Raw genomic sequence first — 23,732 nt, 5'->3', positions numbered from 1 at the left:
ATGGTTCCTATAGTTAGTGTATGTGTAAGTATATTGTGTGTATACAGTGTATTATTACCTATGTGTGGCTTACAAGGGAGGTTATCTTGAGATGATTTCGGGGCTTTAGTGTCCCTGCGGCCCGGTCCTCGACCAGGCTTCCACCCCCAGGAAGCAGCCCGTGACAGCTGACTAACACCCAGGTACCTATTTTACTGCTAGGTAACAGGGGCATAGGGTGAAAGAAACTCTGCCCATTGTTTCTCGCCCGGCGCCTGGGATCACAGGATCACAAGTCCAACAGGCTGTCCGCTCGGCCGACCGGCTCCCCGAGCTTCAGCTCTTGGTGTCCCGGCTGCCTCTGCCCATTTAACCTATTTAATCTAATAACAAATTGTCTGAACAGCTTATGCAAGTGAGAAACTAAGACATAGGAACAGTAAAGATAAGGATTGGGGGTGTGGAAATACAGTATGCCTGAAACACTTTGCGTAATAGTGGCTTTAGGCATTGTATGTACTAGCTCTACCTATAAGTCAACCAATCTTTGTAAAAATTTCTTGTATGTATGTACCTTACCTAAATAAACATTTTATTTTTATTTAGTATTAGGATATGCCATTTTCACAATTATCAATGACTATAAAGATAAGAAAGTGCTTTAGTTAATTACTAAATGTGCGTGTCAAATACTTCCAAAATAACGCCATGGATTTTCTGAAAGAACTAGAGTAGAAAATTGGGATACAATATTTAAAAATTTTAGTTTGCTTCCAGTAGACTTTTTCTTATGTTTGTTATTCAGCTTTCGTAAAAAGTACCCACATGAAAAACTTACAAAATAAAATAGAGCATGATTAAATTAGTTTGATATATTTTCATACTATGTTTTCAAGTTTTTCGCTTCTCTTATACAATGTAAGCAGTGTAGTGTACTTTGAATGCAATTATATCTCTCAATGTAAGTTCAGGAATTAATAAACCTTGGCATCTTTGATACAATTATTAATTTCTTTGATATTTAAAATCTAATGACCAAATAAAGTCATATAAATATAGTATTGCAATAACATTGTGTCTAATATTTTTTTTATTATTTCCATTATGCAGGTGTGGATTCATAAGTATTATATGCAACTTAGTGTTGTATGTTAAATTGCGATAACTAAATTTGAATCATATTAACTTCTCTTCTATAGTCTTTGACAGCAGTTGTAGAGTGTTGTGCATTATGCACCATGAAATTACAGGGACGTGATTTATCTATGAGAAAATATTAAAGCCATATAACGGATCAAAACCTCGTCTCTGAGCTCCTCAGTAATGTGGGTTGGATCCCGTTGTATGGCTACAATATTTCCTTACTGTACATTATCTTATGTGTCATTGTACCTGGATGAGGTTCTGGGCATTTTTCTACTCCCCAAGCCTGGCCCAGACTTGACTTGTGAGAGCTTGGTTCAACAGGCTGTTGCTTGGAGCGGCCCGCAGGCCCACATATCCACTACAACCTGGTTTCTCAGGCACTTCTTGCCAAAAACTATCCAGTTTTTTCATTAAAGACTTCCACTTTTGGTCTGACAATATTTCTTATACTTGCAGGGAGAATTTTTGGTAAATTATTATATTGGTGTCCATTATATATTTTCTAAAGCAATGTGTAATATTGGCAAGAAATGCTTACAGATTCTTCTACATATATTTAATAGGTGGCTGATGGATTGTCCACACCCTTTGTTGGTCGGGAAGCAGACCGTACCGATGACCTGCCCTTCTGTACGCGTTATGGCCGTAGAAAATCATGGCATCTTTTCGGTGAGTGGAAGTTTCTTTTGATCACATGCTATTGCTGTGTTTGGTGAGGTTAGGGTCCTGTAGCACAGTAGTCTATGACTTCAAGGGACCTGAGTTCAATCTCCATTTAGGACAGAAACGAGTGGGTGTGTTTCCTTTCGCCAGATGCCTCTTGTTTGCCTAGCAATTAAATAGGTACCTGGAAGTTAGGCTATTGTTGTGGATTTCAAACTTTTGGGAAGTCAGTAGTTGGTTTAGGGCAGCGTTTCTCAACAGGAGTTCCCTGGAACACTAGAATTCCGCCCAACCACTTGGGCTGGATGGTAGAGCGACGGTCTCGCTTAATTAATGCAGATTGGCGTTCAATCTACGACTGTCCACAAGTGGTTGGACATCATTCCTTCCCCCCGTCCCATCCCAAATCCTTATCCTGACCCCTTCCCAGTGCTATATAGTCGTAATAGCTTGGCGCTTTCCCATGATACTGTAGTTCCCCCTTCCCCCCTTTTCACAATAGATGGTGGTAAATAGGTTAATGCTTTCTTCATAGAGCAGTGCTGATTTAAAAATCTCTTGGAGATAAATTGAAGAAGTTTTTGATGGTGCTACAGTAATGGTCAGCTTTATTAAAGAAAGACCAGTTCACTCCAGAATTATCAATGTTTAATATCTTATGTTTAACTGTCAATGTTAAAGAATGTTTAAGACGCTGTGTGAAAACCTTGACAAAGCACTTGAATATATTGCTACATACAGAAATCCGGTGGCCGAGTAGAGGAAGGCTTCCAAATAGGGTATTTGAACTGGAAGATGAATTGCAGGAGTGCTTTCAAGAAAACATTAAGCCACATTTTGCCAACTGCTTTGAAGACAAAAGAATGGCTGCAGAAGCTAATCTACTTAGCAGACATTTTTCATCATATGAATCAGTTAAACAAGTCACTGCAAGGTCCTGAAGAAAATTTATCGACTTCGAGTGACAAGTTTGTTGGATTTAAAAGAAGACTTTCTAAAATCTAAAAGAAGATTTTAATGAATTGGAAAATCACGTTGCAAAAGTAAGATTTGAAATGTTTCTGTGAAGAAGGCTATCAGCAAATTTCAATGAAATGAAAATGAAATCCAAATGGAAGAACTATTGATCAAGCTTGAACACATTTTCTCTTCCTTTCAACGCAAGTGTTTAATTGAATGAAGGAGCCATACTCTGAATCTTCTGCACATCCTGAGAACTTGACTTTATGAGAAGAGGAATAACTCTGTAAACTGCAGTCGGATCGTATACTCAAGATGAGAGTCATTGCCCTATGAATTTCTGTGAAAGATGATTATCCTACCATTCATAGGAAAGCAATAAATATATCACTGCAGTTCTCAACTCCTTACATGTGTGAGTAAGCTTTTTCTCGTTTATCCAGTATCGAGAGCAAAGACAGAAATCGTCTCCTTTCAGTTGAAAATGGAATCAATGTGTTTAGCTAAAGTTTGACCCTGAATTAAGTACAATAGAGTATTTGTGTACCAAAAGACAAGCACAGGTTTTGCATTAGAGAAGCCAGTTTCGTTATCTAAATTGCCTTCAAAAATAACATTGACTTGGCCCACATGCTGTATTTGTTCATATGGCTTTGATTTATCTTATGCTTTTACAACATTGCCAGTGTTTAATTTTTGTGTTTACAGCTATGGTTGATTTTTTTGTTACTAATAAATACCTGATTTTTTACCTGAGGGCTACTAACCCTAGTGGCCTGAACAAGGACAGGAAGCCAGCATCTTGTCAAAGGTCCCCCATTTGCCTTGCAAAAATATATGTTTTGAGATAAATAAATATATATTACATAAATTACATTTTTATGTCGGCGTTTCATTAAGACATAAAAATTGCTGCAAGAGTAAAAAAAATGTTGAGAAACGCTGGTCTAGGGGGACGACCTTGATAGCCTAAGTACTGGGGTTAAGTACTGTATGGGGTTTCCTGATCCCCAGCAACTGGAATTATTAAGTGGTGTAAAGGTGATCATACTAGCCACAATGATTCAAAAGTTGAAAAATAGAAATTGAAAAGTTTTGCGAGAGCATTAGTAAATGAGCACAAAAGAATTGTTTATACAAATTTTGGGTATGCTAAGTTAAAAGATATTTATTTCCTGATGGTAGTTATCCTTTGCCCCCCTTGATATCTAAGCCTATGATGCAATTTATGAGTAGTTGAATGCATATTTTTCTTAAAACTCCTGAATGCATATTTTTTAGTTAATTGCTACTTATTTAATTACTTTTGTCTGCCTTTCTAAGCTATCACATTCAGTTGCACCCTAAGATAAGTTCTTCTGTGCCAAATAACTGGACTGAGAATAAGTCAGGTCGGCTGTCATTCTGGGACAAGCATCATGGGGAGTTTTCAGGCATCTCTGCAAGGTCATACTAGGTACGAGGGAGTTACTTACTAGGGAAAAACCCCAAGCCTTGCCCAGGATGGCATATGAGCTCATAGCCTTTACAAACCCTCTCATGGTATCACAATCTCTATGCTAGTCTCCGTGGTGTAGTGGTAAGACGCTCGCCTGGCGTTCCGAGAGCGCTTTGTCGTGGGTTTGTATCCTGGCCGGGAAGGATTTACTGGGCGCAAATCCTTAACTGCAGCCTCTGTTTAACTCGTCAGTAAAATGGGTACTTAGTTGTAAAAACGATTCTTTGCGGGGGTTGTATTCCAGGGAACATAGGATTTGCCCGAAACACTACGCGTACTAGTGGCTGTACAAGAAATGTAACAACTCTTGTATATATAAATAAAAAAAATCAAGTGACCATGAACAGAGGCAGTTTTGATCTTTAGTGAGGAAAAATGTTTTGGGAAGATGGGTTCCAACTCATTTCTCCAGCCCTATAATTCACGATGCGAGACCGATTGTACCACATAGTAAACAGTATATCTGCTAACAAATGATCTCCCAGTGTGAGATGCATGGCTGTATAATCTTTGTGAAACAGTCTCGTCCCTGTGTAGCACTGCAATCTTTCCATCATATCCATGCCTCATTGTATCTTTCTACTTTACTCTCAATCTTAATTGTATCTTAGCTTCTTCACCAGAGTTCTGTGTATTCCATCATCAGTTCTCATCATGTAAGGGGTACCATCCAAATCCTCCATCTCTGGTATACTATATTTACACATCTTTCTGTATTATAATTCCTTAGTCTATTTACTTATACAGTATATGAACAATTCTATTTTAGGTACAGTACAGTACAATTACTTGCACTCTCACTGTAGTCCATGTTTGCATACAGTACTGTACTCGTGTTTCTTATACATCAGAGTAGACCTTAGTGGACTCTGTAGTAACTACTTTAGAATGCTGTACTAGCTACAGTACTACTACTTCCTCAGGAATTACAGGCCACAAATGATGTCTGTAAATTTCCTATGATGAAGCAGTTGCTATTAATCATTCCTTTACAGTATTAGACCCATAGTGTTGTATATATTGCTTATGAGATTATTGCATCAGATAAAAAGAAGAATGCCATTCAAAAAAGAATAATTGTTGTATTTTAGCTCTCAGTTGTTAATAGTCTGTAAGTAAATGACAGTAGAGTACTTTTGTTTTTATTTAGATGATAAGCTAATCAATAAATTTGAAATTATCAGCTCATTTCTTATACAGTAAAATATTTGATGTTATTACTGAGATTAACCCATTTTGTTGCTTTCTTAGGTAATGTCCCACTTTCACAAGACTTGGCAAAGTACCAGCCAGCTAATTTGACCTTCGTTTTCCGTCACAGCAGAGATCTCTTCAAAATTTCCTTGTCTGACCATTAAAAGTGGTGACCGGGGAGGTCAAGTGGGTTATGGGTATTGGAAGTGTATTTACCTAATAGAGTATGTTAATATGTTATTATTTGTCAGAGTCTATTTAGGACAAGATAGACAATGGTGATTTCATATCTAGCTTGGAATGACTTCCATAAGGTTCATTTATCTACACTCAAAACCTTCCTTCAGTCAATGATTAGCTTCAAATAGACAGGAAATTATTGTTTTGCCGAGGCAATTTGGGATTGCCACCCGACTTTACTCCCTAGCTGTCGCTGGTGAAGTACTGCAGTTATAGTGAGAGACTTATTTGTAGTAGTTAAATAATATGTATTTTAAAACAATAGCTTCATGTGCTGTTTACATATGTTTTAAGTGGACACTTGTGCATGTAGTGTGTATAAAGCCACTTGTATATCATGAGCCTTTGCCAGCCAGCTTTGTAGAGTTTTCTTCTTTATAATAGTTCTATAATGCATTCATCTGGGTCTTAGTGGTTTCCTAGGGGGTCCTTTCTGAGTGTAGTCCCCTCATCTACCCTAGGCCTCTCTCCCTCGGCAGCAGGCTGTTGTCCGCTCTGCTAATGCGTGCTCACATTCGGGAGATGTTGGAGAGCGGAGAGATTGGGGGACTCATTACAGTTTTATTCTTTCCTGAGAACAAGAGAGTCTATCAAGTATAGGATGAATCTCAATTTGCTGAGATTCAGTCCCCTCAAATTGTGTGCAACTTTCAGAATGACAACTTTATCTGGTTTTCTAGGCCCTGTTGAATCATTTGTGGATCATTTCATCAATCATCCAGGATGTGTTTTAGCATGTTAAGTTTGGCATGTCAGACATTACATTCAATGCTGGTTTTTAGAGTAGTTGGATGACCCTTCTGGAGGCTATTCTATGCTAGATAGAGAAATTTCTAGTTTCATCCATTGCTATTATTAGCCCTGCCTGGACATTTTTAAAAGTCTCACTGTATCAGAGGTAAATCTCAAATTGGCTGGCTGGTACTTTGCTATGCCCACAGGAAAGTGGAACATGACTTAAGGATCGACAGAGTGGCCTGCTCAGAAAGACGCTTTTCTTTTTAACTGAAGCCCTTATTTTAAAATGCTTGTAACCTGCTTGGATTAACCTGCGTGTCTTATTCTAGGTACCTTTTGTACAGTGAGTGCATTCCCATTTATCTTCCTTGGGTGTTTTGGGTGTGGTTCCTCTGATGAATGGGCTCAGGTAATCTACTATGCCCCATTTGTCATCATCTTCCAGTTCGGTTGGGCGGCTACACAAATCAGCCACCTAGCCCTCATACCCTCCATCACTCAAGACCCAAATGATCGTACAGAGCTCAATGCTATTAGGTACCTGTATAAAAGTTTTGGCTGTTTGTAACTATATATTTGCTTGTTAAATTATTTTGTTGTTTTAAGGAAATTGATGAATAATAACAACTTAATATAGAAGAAACTCCACATGAGATACTCATGCTTTCATTTTCTGGAAGGATGGTATAAAGTGTAAATCAGAATAACCTGTCATTGCATTATTATTGTTACCAGTGGAGATGAAATTGACTTCAGCACTGACCTAAGTTTTGATATACTGGGTAGTTAAGAGGCAACACTTGATAATGAGAACAGTTAAGTCTGGCATGCAAAATAAACTTAATTGAATGACTAACAAATTGTAATATATGATTATGTTACTTAAAGTATGCATGTTAGAAAAAATATTGGAGTAATGAGAGCACTAATTCTTTGAGTACACAGAGAAATCATATTATCGTGATCGATCAATGAGAAAATCGACAGGAGCCGTGAGGAGGATTTGAACCTATGCGCTGGCTGTTCCCAGACTAGAGCGTGCATCTGGGAACACCCAATGCATAGGTTCGAGTCCTCATCACGGCTCCTATGGATTTTCTCTATTCTTTTAGTATTTAAGAATTGATGAAATTGATACGGTAATGAATGAAGATATAGTGAACATGGATGATATAAGTTTGTTGTTAGAAATGTTCACAAATAAGAATCTATCCACTAAAAAGACTATCATAATGTTTTATCATAGTGACGAAACATCCTCACTTCACTATTAAATAATAACAAGGAGCTGCACATAATGAATACACACTTTATGATGTTATGGCAGTACTGAATATATAATTGTACTGTACAAGGGAAGAAAAATAATGAGGCTTTTGAGTGTGGTGTATTTGAATTACTCCTTTCTGAGCCAGACATGCAGTTTCTCCTATGGACAAGATCTTGCTGGTCCCCTGGACTGCATCAGCCAAGACATCTAACATTCTGCTACCAAGAATTGATCTGAATTTACCTGAGGGCCACGAACACTTAGTGGCCTCGATGGGGTCAGGAAGCTGGTGGCTTGTCAATGTGAAGAGGTGAAGAGTCAGGTGAGAAAAGGCATAAGAGGAGGAAGAAACATGAAAGAAGACTGGCAGAGAACACGGTACCTCTTTAGAGCCTACAAGGTAGATAATGCAAATGCAAAGATAGTGCAAATAAGGTCTTTGCATGCTGCAAATGAGAAGAGGTCTTAAGACTTGCATTGTGCAAGAGTTATACAGGGTGTTACCTGTATGCACACAAAAATAGTATTCAAAACAAGGCTTTTATCTTCTGTATTGTTAAAAACCATACACAGTCTGACAAATACTGGGCCATCTTAGCTTTCAGCATTGCCGGAAATTCAGTGAGTGTTAGTTGCTTCGCAAAAATTATACCATTTAATAACCATAATTTCCTCTTTCTCAACCCATTGTACCTTCATATATATAAAAAAAAACTTTGATCCACAGTTAATGCAAGACTGGCATTATATACAATGTGTACAATGCCAGTAAGCAAAATGGTACGAGATTATATAAAACAGGCAGCTAAATTGTTCAGTTCTATTTTGTTTCAGATACGGATTTACTGTAATGTCCAACATTACGGTTTACATTGTGACTTGGTTAGTACTAGGAATAGACACGGTCAGTCCACAATCTGGTCTTGGTCCTGAGGATGGCATTAAGTTTACGGTGCGTAGACATGTTTTTTTAAGTATTCCTATGATACTACATGTATGTTTTGTTTTACTTATAGTGATGAGCATTTATGAAGTTGACAAGAGTACTGCTAGTTGCTTAAAAAAGTGTCCTATGTAGATAGCAGTGCGTGTGTGAGAGAGTTATTGCGGAATTGAGTGTCTGGGGCCAGATTCACGAAAGCACTTACGCAAGCACTTACGAACGTGTACATCTTTTCTCAATCTTTGGCGGCTTTGTTTCCAATTATTAAACATTTAATGAGCTCCGAAGCACCAGGAGGATGTTTATAACAATAACAACAGTTGAATGGGAAGTTTTCATGCTTGTAAACTGTTTAATAAATGTAACCAAAGCCGTCAAAGATTGAGAAAAGATGTACACGTTCGTAAGTGCTTGCGTAAGTGCTTTCGTGAATCTGGCCCCTGGTTGGCGCTAAGGTTTGTGAGATTCAAAGATGTGTGATGTCACCCTGGTGATTTAATAAGTACATGGATAGTGTCATGAGGAAGGTCAGGGTAAGGAGACATACCTGACCTTATATTACACATATATATATGGATGTGTAATGTTTGAAGTGTAAATAGAGTGAGGCATGGAATTATGATGGAGAAATGAGTGCAAAAGTGAATAAACAGAAGATGTAGGAGAGCATACCATGATAATTTGGTTGTTGAACAAATGGATGTTAGCAGACTGGCAAATAAAGTTTATTCAAGTGAATTTGTTGATAGAAGGAGGGGGGAGAGGAAGGTCGGGAAGAGAAATGAGCGAGCATGATGAGTGTGTGAGGAAGCAGGACATGAGTATGAACAACTCAAGGGATGTGGTGAGGAACAAGACTGTGTGAAAATGAAATGTAAGGCAGTGAATGTATGGTGTTTATATCTAATGTATGTGACATTTCATGCATATACACCTGGTTTTATTAAACTGGGCTGCAGCTGTGGATGGCTGCTGGAATGAAATAGTGCATGATTATCTTTTATGCTACATAGTATATTGTATTGTAAATGATATAATAAATGGACTACATAATTATATAGTGAAAATTTCATTTAATATCTATGACTTTTTATTATACTGCACTAATCACATTTTATGGGAAGGCCCCTGTCTTAGTAGCTTACTAGTTCTTATACCCTGGTACCACTAAGCCTAAGGATCATACTACGCATTTAAGACCTGCCCTGACCTATCAGGAGAAGGACCAGAATCTGGCTCTTTCCAGATGAGAGCTTTAGGATCAGAGATCTACCAAAAATTGAAGACACCAGTTAGAAAGTTTAGACAAAATAAAATAAACTTCATTCTGAACCTGTCTCTTCTCAACTGCTACATTCCTTGGTCCACATTCTGGGTGACCATATTGTGGGACCCTGGCAAACCTGGGACACCATGTCCCAGGTTTGCCAGGTAGTTTCGTGCTGTTCTTTGCTTGTTTTTCTCGATCTTCCAGATGCTTTCTGGTACATTCCTCTCCACCCAAAGTTAGGAATTGGCTAGGGTTAAGAATGGGGACAGCTCTTGCACCATTTGGTTTGAACTTGGCTCTCAGAATCTTCATCAGACTTACTTGCATAATCACTTGATATATCTATCTGTTACAGTTCCGTATTCTTGCATACTTCGACGGCTGGTTGTTTAGAACCTCCTGTTAATCAGCTTTCCCAACTGGGAAAGCCTAGGGATCTAGTGCTTTCTCAGTTGGCCTATACTGATCAATACTTCTCATATCCATATACATGTTTGTGTGTGTAATTACCTAAGTGTAGTTACAGGATGAGAGCCACGCTCGTGGTGTCCCGTCTTCCCAGCACTCTTTGTCATATATCACTTTGAAATTACTGACAGTTTTGGTCTCCACCACCTTCTCACCTAACTCTGTTTACGAAAGTGAATTTTCTTATATTTCTTCGGCAGCCTTATTTAGTTTAAATATATGACCTCTTGTTCTTGAAGTTCCAGGTTTCAAGAATTCTTCCCTGTCAATTTTATTGATTCCCATTACTATTTTGTACGTAGTGATCATATCGCCTCTTTTTCTTCTATCTTCTAGTTTTGGCATATTTAAGGTCTAACCTCTAGTCATAGCTTTTGTCCTTCAGTTCTGGGAGCCATTTAGTTGCATGTCTTTGCACCTTTTCCAGTTTGTTGATGTGCTTTTTAAGATATGCTTACCTTGTTGTGTCTCCCCCAGAGCCTTAATAATAATATGACTTGTAATGTTTCTTTTCAGTATATTGTTTTGACTGTGCTGGCCATTGGTATATTATTTGTTAGTGTTTTCCATGGACTTGTCAAAGAAGTCAACATTCCACAATATGGCAGAATATTACCCGATGATGACGAGACTAGCGGTGCAGACAGTTCTCACACAGACCAAAGGAACTTCTCGCATCAGAACGGCGTGTCTCTATATGCTCCAGTGCACTGTCGCATGACTGCTGTCGACTGGTTCAAAAGCATACAGGTAAAATTGTTTTGCCCGTCACCAATAATTTTTTGTTCACGCAAAATACAAGTCCAATATGAAAAGTAAAGGGTACTCCATCATACAATAATTCAAGGGACTACAATTGCATATTTAGCCATTCTCAATTCTTTGGCTAGTGCCATAGCCATAACATAAGCTAGTAAGAGAATATGGCACACAAATATTTAATGCAAGACAGTACAATGTAAACAGAAGGCTATGTCTGATTGCCTGGAATTATTGAGAATTAAGGATGTTACGAGCATGTCTTGGTAAAATATATTTTGACTGTAAAATAGATGAGTTTCAGGCTTTAGCTTTAAGATAGGTATATGATATGTGGGAGGTGGTCAAAGTAGATTTTATAAGTTTTTGGGAATTGAAACCAATTTTAGATTCTTCTCATTCTAATTTATGCTTCACATAAAGAGCAGTATTAATAACTCTTGACATAATTAGTCTGTATGAGACACATTTAATCTTCATTTAATCTTCATCATTTAATCATAATTATTTTGTTGGTGTGCTTAATATTCTGGAAAGTAATTAATACTTCTGCAGCATAATGGACTAAGATTGGTGTTGATATAATGGTAGAAGGTCATTTAAATTTAAAAATATTCATATACAGTCATGATAAGAAAAGTTTGTATTTTTTGTATATAAACTTTGGGATGAGTATATTATCAGCATATCTTCCACATTCCCACTGAATTTGGGTAGGGTTCTATTATAATACACTATACAGTAAATTATAACAATGAAAATGTAACTACTGTTACTTTGTAGAATAGATTTCTTAGTTTAGACAATTTGAAAGAACGATGAAACATAATAAATAAAAAATAAGAGAATTCCTAAACCTGAATGATTTGATTAATGTATTTTAATGCACAGTTTATAGGAACAAAAATATGGCAAGGCATCATTTTTGTTTCCTGCAGAAGGCTTTAAAGTTATATAAAGATACTAAGAGAAAATATGGAGGCTGTATAAAATCACGTTCTTGTGATTTCCCTATGCATAAAGATACTAAGGCCAGTTCAGTAATGCCAGCCCTTCCCTCCTCACAGTTCTACCAGGTGGCTGTGCTCTACATGGGAACTCGGCTCTTCTGTAACCTCTCGCAAGCATTTGTCCCCATATATATCCAAGACACTCTTCACTTGCCTCAAGAATCTGTTGCGTACATTCCGTTGGTGATGTACATTTCTGGCTTTCTCACCACTACTATCATGAGGGCTCTCAACAAGTTCATTGGTAGGAAGGTGAGTATTATATGTTAAGAATTTCCTGGGAAATTCCTGAGGTCAAGCATAATTGATTTTGGAGATTTGTAATCATATGTATGTTTGTGTATGCTTATTTGTATACATTGGGTGTATATGCATTACTGCAGGCTCCCCTAATCAGCCAAGTAGGCAATGGCCTAGGGTCTACCAGCACTTTTTTTTTCTCTCTGCAAGGAAAAATTCCCCAGGGTAAGTGCAAGACTTGCAGAGTGCAGAGAGTGCAAAACTATGCATAACTAACTTTGATAATTAATCATTACCTATTATTATAATCTGAGCTTTCTGCATGTATGTGTTTCCTTTGAATAGCCACACTGGCCAGGGGGTCGGGTCCCACTTAGCTGTTTTGGCCTAGAACCCAAAAACAGTTAGATCCGGCCCTGCGTTGCTGCCTATTTGTACTTACTGGAAGAGAAATATGCTCATCATATTCTGCTGTCTCCATATATTCTAAAATATAATAGCTATGAAACTTGAGTTGCTTTGGAATTTTATTTTCTCTGTAATTACAGCTGCAACCACTTGTTTATTTTATTACCTCGGGTTTCAGAAGCTCTTTCCCCGATAGTTTCTTCATGTACTGTACTGTAATTTTTCAAATACTGTATATAAGTGGTTATTGTTAATTCCTGTTGTTGGGGAGAGGAAGCCTGTGCTTTGGCTTATTGAAGTCTTCCTAGGCCAGCTGCTGACCTTTCCCAGGATGCAAACCACAATAGTTGCCTAAACTCTGGGGCTACTGCTCAGTGAACAGATGCATAAAGTGAAAGAAACATGCTCAACTGTTTCTGTTTCTTTTTCAGTCCCCTCAACTGAGGGAACTGAACTCAAGTCCTGCAGGTATGAGCTGAAGATATTAATTGTTGCACAGGTTATCTTGAGATGGTTATCTTGAGATGATTTCGGGGCTTTAGTGTCCCCGCGGCCCGGTCCTCGACCAGGCCTCCACCCCCCAGGAAGCAGCCCGTGACAGCTGACTAACACCCAGGTACCTATTTACTGCTAGGTAACAGGGGCATAGGGTGAAAGAAACTCTGCCCATTGTTTCTCACCGGCGCCTGGGATCGTACCCGGGACCACAGGATCACAGTCCAGCGTGCTGTCCGCTCGGCCGACTGGCTCCCTACCGACAGGACCCTATTACTTTGCCCATTTTTCTTCCGTCTTTCAATACGGGTATACCATATTTATGGCTTTAAGTCAATCCTTGTTATTTGTGTTTCTCAGCTCTAGAAGCTATGTAGTTGCAAATCTTTAGACTTTCTTAGACATGTTTCTTTAGGTTTGGGCAACTTACAATGGTATGGCAAATTTGGCAACATTGTGTGGGACTTTTATCTTTGGTAGATAAAATACTTTCTGTAGTTACTCCTTGGTCCTTTTTTTATCTAATATAATAAGATCGTGTAACAAAATGCATAATTTTAATGTAGCCTGTTTACTGACTATGCTCGATTATCCAAATTATATTGGGTTCAACCCTTTTCAAGGTAGCTGGACATTCGAGTTAGCTGAACGTTTAGCTGGAAAGTCAAAAGTGAACAAATTTGAATTTATTTACATTTTTGTTCATCAGAAATCTTGGTAACCCAAACTTTTATTAGAGTTGAGCAGTCAAAAATTCAAACTCAAATTTATTTGGATTACCCAAAGACTCAGGTTACCAGAATTTAGATTGCCAATTTCTTACACTATATACAGTAGTTTTGTTTGATAATTTGGTGATCTCCAAACATTTCTCAGAGGAAGTGTGTTTTCCAATTTCCTTTTGTGTTTGTGGGTGGTTCCCCTCAATAGTGGAATAATCTTTGATCCACATGTGCTCCCTGCCTTGAGGGGGGGCCTGATTAATGTGAAACGATGACTGCTCCTGGTATGCAAGAAATGGTCATTAAAGCTTGGTGTATTGATAGCATTCCTAGGGTGCCAATGAAGCCAAGTGGGGCTTTGAGTGAACCTGCCAGAGGTCACTCTTGAGCTGAATCGAGACTTTCTACAGTGAGGTTTTAGCATCAGTATGATCCAAAAGGACATTTGTAAAGGTCTCTGATGTGCTGGTGCAGAATGTTACCTGGACTAACTCTCATGATTCTGTCCATTAGAATCAGAATGGATCTTGCCGTAGGTATCTAAGTAAGAAATTTGAGAAAATTGAATAACTATAGACATTTATTTGAACTGTATAGGTATCAGCTGATTTATTTAATGAGAGAAATATATTTAAATTAAAATCATGTCTTTGTTTTAAAGATTCTGATAAAAAATAATAATCCCATTCAGGCATCATTCATCTTGGGATGCATCATCGGTGGAGCAGCGTGCATTGCAGTCTGGTTTGGAGAGGGTGACTTCTACAAACAATACCTTTTGTACGGAGTGGCGGCACTGCTTGGAGCTGGAGGCTCCATCATGCTAGTCACATCACTTTCCATTACTGCTGATCTAATTGGACCCAACGTAGAGTCTGGGGCTTTTGTGTATGGTGCTATGAGTTTCACAGATAAGCTTTCCAATGGTGCCGCTGTCATGTTAATCCAAAGCCTGAATCCCTGCACGTGAGTATTCATTCGAGACTATTAATTAGATTGTTATGCTTCTTGAATGAAGGATTGTACATGTATATTTCAAATATCGTACATTCAACAAATCACATAGCTGAATTCTAGGTGTTAGTGCCTTGGTATGGCTCAGTCCTTCCTGAAGTACTTGACACCATCACAATCTCATCAGTCTGTCAATCTGTTTTGCATGGGGAAATGTATCTTTGCAAATGATCCTGCCCCCTCAATTAGAATAGGGTGAAAAAGATTTCTGTGCTTGGAATCTTAATAATTCCTATTGTCAGAGAGAGCACAAGCCTGTACTTAGGGCTATCAAGGTTTAAACCAACTACTAACGTTTGCCAGGATGCAACCCACAATAATTGCCTAATTCCTGGGTACCTATTTACTGCTATGTGAATAGAGCCATCAGGTGAAAGGAAACTTGCCATACTTTTTTTGTCCTGCCCGAGGACTGAACCAGTGGACATAGTCCACTGTATTACCAGTGTCATTATAAAGAAAGCATGGCATGAAAGTTCAAATTAGAGTTCAAATTCAATTTCCAAAAAAGACATCACCATGGTAGGGTTCAAGTCCAAGACAAACCAGACCATACAAACAGTTAAACCATATAACCTCAGAGAAGATAACTTTGAAGACATACATCTTCAACAATCAACGTCAGGGAAGATTACCCTGAAGCTAGGTGGTTAACCACTCTCGTGAGGGACTCGCGTGATTGGTCAGAGACAGTGAAGTGAACACAATGCAATGGACACCCTTCACGTAGAGAAAAGTCTCGTGCTACGGTCAACTTAACTGGTCTCTGCAGTCTCTCTTCAGAGACACCTTAATTAGTCTCTTAACTTAATTATGAATTAAATTAAACTTAATTAGATTAGCTGATAGGAAATGTGCCCAACCGTTTCTGTCCTGCTCGGGCTTCAGATCTGGGATTCCCGACTGTGGGTCAAGAACAAACCCTACTGTACCAAGACCCTATTACATTCTGTATATCAACAATCTAAGGGTTAACATGACATTTACTAAGTGCTTCATATATAACATTTGCACATAATTGTATCTCCTCCTATAGCATATGAATTTATATTTAACACTGAAATGTCTTGACTGTTGTGTATTAAACTACATACTGTGTACTGAAATATTCATCATTATAATTTGTATATTTTAACTATTGTTTTTTGTCATATTTTAGCACCTGTTGTCCTAGATGCACGTCTTACTACCAGGAAGCACTGGCCATATCGTGCGGAACAGCAGCTGTATTGAGTCTGTTTGCCGCACTTTCTCTCCTCCCCAGCAAGATTGGTGAGCGCAAAAAGGGTAAGTTTGCAACTGTCGCTAGGAGGGGGATAGGGAAACCATTTAATGTATAAACGACCATCCACACTTCTATGGAAATAAACATTCCATTCACCTGGACTGTATGGGCCTTGAACCCGTGGACCCCACGTGCGTGAGGCCATAGCACTATCAACTCTGCTATGAGGAGTCTTAAAAGGAAGATTTCCAGAAGCAGCATCCTGTTGCATACTGGAATTTTAAACTTTCCCTGATTACTACTGAAGCCCAGAGGAATTACTGACCCTTGGATGTTCTAACGGGAAAATAGTGCTTAGCAAATTTGCCTGTCAATCATCAATATCTTGGTTGAAGTATTCTTATTAGATGGGGATCTGGTTATCAATTCTGAGTTTTTAATGTTTTCGGGGGACCTGCTGCCTGGGTAACAGCTTCTCCCCCGAATCAACCTACCCTGCCTTTGCGCCCTGGTGAGGCCACTCCAGACCAGGCCGACATCAGAGCCCAACTCCATAGACTCCTGAGACTGATGGATGCCTACTAATGTCTTATGTCTTGAAGCTTTTGAAGGGGTGGTCACATAAGGTCTTTCCCAAATAAATGTTATTATGTTTTGTAAAACTTATTTCCCCTCAATTTTACCTCGTCAATATTTTGTGCTTATGTGTCGTGTCTCACGTACTTCTTTTTATCACATTAAACTTGGACATTGTTTAATGTGTTTACTGCATGTTTCTCTTCACCTCCTATGCCAGGTGAGTACGACGGGCTCAGCATAGTCCATGCTACTTAGAACTTTTCGTTCCGAGTAGCTGAATCTAAAACAAACATCTTCTTTGCACCTAAGATTGGAGTGTTATTTTTTTATTATTATAATTCATATTAATTATTTACTTTCTTCATACCAGTAGAAACCATATTTAAAATGCATGTACATAAAACACAGTAATTACTCATAATAATTTGTGGTGGTTATATTTAATGAAAATAATTCTAATTGTTCCTATTGTAGTAGATGTATAAGTTGCCCTGGACAGTGTACATTTTTGATAAATTAACTGTACTAACTTGTATACTGTATGCAGGTTATGAATTGGACCCTTGCTGAACTACTGCTAAGAGCAATGAAACAAGTCTAATGCTGATTTATTTACCTGGTTCTCTTAACTACATATTGACTTTGGCAAAACGTAAATTTAATTATCTAGGATATAGTGAGCAAAGTTCCAATTCACCAGATCCTAAGTGTATTTTCTCCCTCATTAATCGGTTGGTTTTATTTAACATCAAACTCTATTCTTAGGTATTGAATCAGATGAGGGTGTTCCTGAGCGGTCAGAAACCAGTGGTGCCGAGGGAGTCCCAGAAGCACTCACACCTGCTTGTACAAACTCAACAATGTACACTGTTGCATGCATAGACCCATCAGTTGGTACAGTGGCAGTGGTGGGTGTTGGGCCAGGCATGAGTGATGGTGTTGGTACAGATGCACGACCCAACACTACCGAAGGTGAAGGTTTTTCTCTCTTATAGATAAAAGATAGATATAGTCACAATAGGCATTTGACACACCTATTTGGCAGACACATTTTGGCTCTGCAGCCTTCAAAGCTTTGAAGGTTTTAGCTTATGGTAATCAAGTGCACAATAAGGTAGCGTATATAACCAAGGGATGAGGCACAGAATGGTAGTGAACATAAGCAAGGGATGATGCACAATACATAGTAGCGAACATAAACGAGGGATGATGAGCAGTATGATAGTGAACATAACCAAGGGATGAGGCACAGAATAGTAGTGAACATAACCAAGGGATGATGAACAGTATACTAGCGAACATAACCAAGGAATGATGTACAAGAAGGTAGTGAACATAACCAAGGGATGATGAACAGTATTCTAACGAACATAACCAAGGGATGCCCGCCAAACACACACGACGAAACTACGATGTTGCCACAACATTCAAACAACTTGTAACACCTTCTAACAAGTAGTAACATGTATCTAGCAAGTTGTAACAACTTTCTAACACGTCATAAAACCTTTATACAAGCTGTAACAGCTTTGTAACAAGTTGTAATATGGTAACATTAGGGACTGTTACATTGTGTGTTTGAAGGGTGATGCACAATAAGGTAGTGACATAACCAAGGAATCATGCACACTATGGTAGTGAGCACAATCACATTTTCTAACAAAGATGGAATGTGGATACACACAACAGGTAAACATTAAGTTCATATTTTTTTTAAATATTTATTACTTTCATTGTTGAACTTTATTAAGTAGGTTGTACATGTATTTATGTTTTTAATAAGTGCAAACTAAAAGCTTTAAATATAACATATAATTGTGTTTTGAAGCAGACTACAATGTGCATGGGTGTTTTATTTAATTAATTTTTCACTCTCCTTATCAAATTTCTGGCAGTAAAAAACTACATGAATGGTTTAAATGTTTAACTATAAATAAATACAAATTTCAGGGTACACTGCAATTCCACAAGGTGTCCGAGCTCGGATAATATCATCGTGTTCGGATAATGAGGAAAGCGGCGGCGACGTGTCCGTTGCATAAGCTACTAAGAGCAAGTTAGCATATTTTGTTATAATAAGTTAAATGGACGGCTGTGTATCAGTAACATCTGTGAAACTCGTGAAGCTCAAGCAGGTCGGCGTTCAATCCCCAACCGTCCAAGTGGTTGGGCACCATTCCTTCTCCCCATTCCTTCCCAAATCCTTATCCTGATCCCTTCCGAGTGCTATATAGTTGTAATGGTTTCGCGCTTTCTCCACATACTTCCCTTCCCTTAGTGGTTGTTCATAATGACGGGGCATTATTTTGCTTGGAGCGTGAACGACAATAAGCAAAGCTCTTCATTCATGGAGGTGGATAATTTCCAGATATTTGAATTGTTTTCAGTTGACATTCTGAGTTGTAGATACTTAAGGCAATTTATTTTGTACAAGTTTGACTGTGGAAGATACTTTTGCAGTGACTGATATTTACATTGATCGTCAGGTTGTAAATAATACATCATGCAAAAACCATAAGTTAAAATAAATCTAATGCATTTTTGTATTCGATCAATTCCTAATGCAGGAATTTATTAAATCAATCTGAATTCAGTGTCTTAAATATGAAAGAACAAGTAAACAATACAAATGAAGAACAGTTTTGTTTAGTGTTTGTCTAGTGTTTTACCCAGAGGGTCCAAAAAGGAAATTTTTTTAAATAAAATTATTATGTATACTGTATCTAATAAGTGAAAACCCTGATAATTCCAACTGTGTATTTTGAAGAAAATAATTATAAAATGAATATAGTGTTGATAAAAAAAGTAAAAAGTTAATTTTTAGTCTATTTTCTAGTAAATAATATATTCTATATATTGTTATAAATATAACCAATATTCAAAATCATTTCAAATTATGATTATTATATTTTTTACGGGGACAGGCTATTTTCTTCTTTAGCTTTCTCAATATTTCATTTCTTATAAGATCAAGATGTGCCCTTTCTATAGATGCCATGAAAAGTTATGAAATATGTTGTTTTAGACAGTATAAAAAAAATATGTACCTTTTTAATTATTATATAATTAAAACAAAATAAAAAAGTCTTGAGTTACTTGAGAGAGAAGAGAGAGAAGATTAAGCCACCCAAGAGGTGGCACGGGCATGAATAGTCCATAAGTGGTGGCCCTTTTGAGCCATTTCCAGTATCAATAGATGATACTGGAGATCTGTGGAAGTGCGACTGCACCCTGCGTGACGGGAGATGTCTCCCGTGTTGAGTTACTTGATATCAGACGATACGTGTTCCAAATGGATAGACTATCGCCATAACCACACACATAAGGCTTCCGGGCTTTACACCTTTTGACTATTACGAATTTCTTGGTAAGTACTGTGTGTTTATTTGTGTATTATATTCTTGTTTCAAATTGCAGACAGAAATCAATTCGGCTCCTTATTTTTATACTACTGATTTGTTGCATTGTTTTCTTTATTGTTTTATTAAAAAAAAATACATTTCTCAGTAGGAAAAAGAATGCTCCGCATATATTTGCCATTACAGGAGAGGAATACCAAGATGAAAATTTATATACACAAAAGTTCCTTGCAAGGTTGTAAATTGACTTCAAAATATATTTAATATCTATCTTTCTCACTCACTCACTCTCTGTTACATATGATACATCATTCAAAATTCAAAATCCTATTTAAAAACAAAATAGATGTGAGGTACAAGCATAATTCCCGATATTTGCTGCTATACGTGTATTTGATTCTGCCGCCGACCACTTGGTCTGGCACTTGCCATGTCCAGGGGCTTGTTTTGAAGGTCAAAAGGACCTGGTTGAACATTACATATGTGATTTGGTAAAGTATAATGATAAATGCTGGAGTATATACATATAATATATGCAAAATATTTTATCTACATTTTAAATGATTGTATCTATTTTGGACAGTTTTGTAGAAATTAATTATACCCGTATCATGTTTTTCATATATGATACTATACATGATTAAATATGAAAATTATTTAATTGAATACAAGACAAATATACAAATGTATTTTTGCTTTGTCTCGCTGCATGCAGGTTGGCATTCAGTCCCCGACCGTCCAAGTGGTTGGGCATCGTTACTTTCTCCCTCCCCCCTCCTCCCCTGTCCCATGCCAAATCTTTATCCTAATCCCATCCAAGTGTTATATAGTCAAGGTGGCTTGGCACTTTCTCCTGATAGTTCCCATCCTTTCTCTCTTTCCTCGCTGTTTGAGTCAGATATTTCATCATACACACATTATAATTATCCTGTTTCCAACATTTATGGAGAGGCATCAGTTCAGAGGAGAAATGTGAATAATATAGCAAAAGAAGGTTATAGATATTAAACAATAAAATATTAACAGATATTGCTCATCCATTCACTACGTTTACGACATAAGGCACCACAGGAAAAACAACCATTACAACACTCCAACAGTCATCCACAGCAGCAACCCACCACTTCGTACGTCCAGGTGTACAGTGCGCCTCGCGAAGTGTCGTAATTCATTGGACTGAAATTCGTTCACGTCTTACAACTGCTTTCAACCCACCTTTGTTCAAATTAATTATTTGTTCCTTACCATTTCCAATGTGTTGTCCATACCCTCCCTACTTCCTCACTCTCATCACGTCAACCCACTTTCTTCTTGTCCTTGGCCCCCATTTGTTAAAGTACTTTGATATAGATTTATCTCCAGCAAAATATATATTTACACTTAAATTCATGTGAAGTTGCACTGTATATATATATATATATATATATATATATATATATATATATATATATACTTATATATAATCAATTCATGCTAGATCCTGCCCATTATAGCAAAAATCTGTTGCAGCAGAAGATTGGCAATAGTTAAAAATCTTTACTTCTCCGCTATTTGGGGCGGGGGGAATAATGTGGTTTTTATTTGTTAAATCATGAACACCTTTTGATACAAAACTCCTGCATGTGTAGTACATACAAGTTCTGTGTAGATACTCAATAAATTTAGATTTTTAAAACATAAACTGGCATGTTGACCAGACCTCATACTAGAAGGTGAAGGGACGACGACGTTTCGGTCCGTCTTGGACCATTCTCAAGTCGATTGTGAGACTTGAGAATGGTCCAGGATGGACCGAAACGTCGTCGTCTCTTCACCTTCTAGTGTGTGGTCTGGTCAACATACTTCAGCCACGTTATTGTGCCTCATCGCCTGCATAAACTGGCATATGACCATGCAATAAGAATCGGTATAGATCTGAAATACTGAAGATAAACTCATACTAAGACAGTGTGAAATCAAAGGTTCTGTTGGGATTGTGTATTATAATTAATATGCTAATTTTTGCTGCACAAATTATTCATGGTGCTCCTGTGTAGACAGTGCTTTTATGGCAAAGAAATGTTTATACTACAGATTATTATTATATTTTTCAAAGCTAAACTTTTGAAAGCTCCAGTGTTAAAAGTTTGTTAGAAAATCAATGAATTTAAGATATATTTTTAATAGAACAACTGTCTGTGATATTATGTATTGTTCTTTAAAAACTGGTTCTCATGTTTTATATAAAAGCAAACCAAATTGTTTGTATGTTATTTAATAAATGTATTGTCCTTAGGTTGGTAAATAATTCAATACCTTTTCTGAACATATGATTTAAAGTTATGTTACTTTAGACATGACATATACAGAGTATTTGCCACTTGTGCAGATGCACTGAATTTACCTAAGGGGCCCCTAACACTAGTGGCCTCGACAAGGGCAGGAAGCCAGCACCTTGTCAAAGATCCCCCCATGTGCCCTGATGATTTTTTTACAGTTGGATTTTAAAGTTTAACAGTTTTGGGTATTTACGGCTTCAGCGGGAAGGCATTTCTATGGGTTTATAACCCTGTGGATGAAAAAGCATCTGTTTTCAGTCATGCATTGTGGCTTGTTGAGTTTGAAACCATTGTTCCTTGTTTGTGTTACATCTGACCTTTTGAAGACATTGGATAAACATCCTCCAAATTGTTTAGTATTTTAAAAGTTTTGATGATATCCACCTTGTTATGCCTGGTTTGCAGTGTTGTTAGCCCTGAGACCCTCAACCATTCTTGGTACGAGAGTTGACCTGGTTCTGGAATGATTTTTGTTGCCTGGTGTTGTACTTTCTCCAACGCACCTATGTCCTTTTAAAGATGAGGTTTCCATGCTTGGACACAATAATTGATGTGGGGGTGCACTAGAGATTTATACAGTTGAATCACTACCTTATTTTCCTTAAAGTCAAAAGTACGCTTCAGTGTTCCCAGAGTTTGGTTAGCTTTTTTTTACTGCTGCTCCTGTACAACTTTCAATTAATGGTGGATTTTGTCTCCAAAATCCTTTTCTTCATCAATCTGCTGCAAGGTTGGTTATCAATTTGGTAGTTGTGACATGGATTGTTATGCCCCACAAGCAAAGTCTTTCATTTTTCAATCTGCTGCAAGGTAATTTTATCAATTTGGTAGTTATGACATGGATTGTTATACCTCACATGCAAAGTCTTTAATTTTTCAATACCTGGTTGATACCTGGTTGATGGGGTTCTGGGAGTTCTTCTACTCCCCAAGCCCGGCCCGAGGCCAGCAATATTAAAAAGCATTTGCCAGTCTTCTGGCCATTTGTGGAGTTTATGGAGATCTCTATATAAGGCTTCAGTATAATTTTCATTTCCCACTTTACCATAGATCTTGGTGTCATCTGTGAATTTGATGATGTGGCTTGTAATATTCTCATCTATGCACAAGAAATGATAAACGTGATGTATCAATGTGAAAATCAGTAGAAACCATGAGGAGGATTCAAACTTATCCTCTGGATATTCCCAAGCAAGCGCCTTAGATCACTACACCACGACAGGGTCAAAGGAAT

General features: G+C 37.7%; 1 protein-coding gene across 5 annotated transcripts in view; it reads left to right on the top strand.

Annotated features, from left to right (window-relative positions):
* The window catches only part of LOC123767368 (major facilitator superfamily domain-containing protein 12), a 42,914-nt gene extending 20,460 nt beyond the window's left edge, over positions 1-22,454 (top strand). For all 5 annotated transcript variants that reach the window (XM_045757019.2, XM_045757021.2, XM_045757020.2 and 2 more), the window contains exons 3-11: positions 1,689-1,794; positions 6,748-6,955; positions 8,523-8,640; positions 10,886-11,119; positions 12,196-12,390; positions 14,695-14,969; positions 16,177-16,304; positions 17,587-17,793; positions 18,772-22,454. In XM_045757019.2, coding sequence (XP_045612975.2) covers positions 1,689-1,794; positions 6,748-6,955; positions 8,523-8,640; positions 10,886-11,119; positions 12,196-12,390; positions 14,695-14,969; positions 16,177-16,304; positions 17,587-17,793; positions 18,772-18,863 — 1,563 coding nt within the window. In that variant the 3' untranslated portion in view covers positions 18,864-22,454. The remainder of the gene's footprint in view (positions 1-1,688; positions 1,795-6,747; positions 6,956-8,522; positions 8,641-10,885; positions 11,120-12,195; positions 12,391-14,694; positions 14,970-16,176; positions 16,305-17,586; positions 17,794-18,771) is intronic.
* Positions 22,455-23,732: the final 1,278 nt, after the last annotated feature.

The sequence above is a fragment of the Procambarus clarkii genome, chromosome 74 (genome assembly GCF_040958095.1).
Source record: "Procambarus clarkii isolate CNS0578487 chromosome 74, FALCON_Pclarkii_2.0, whole genome shotgun sequence".
NCBI lineage: Eukaryota > Metazoa > Arthropoda > Malacostraca > Decapoda > Cambaridae > Procambarus > Procambarus clarkii.
The sequence above is the reverse complement of the archived record's forward strand: the minus strand, read 5'-3'. Positions and strand labels throughout refer to the sequence as shown.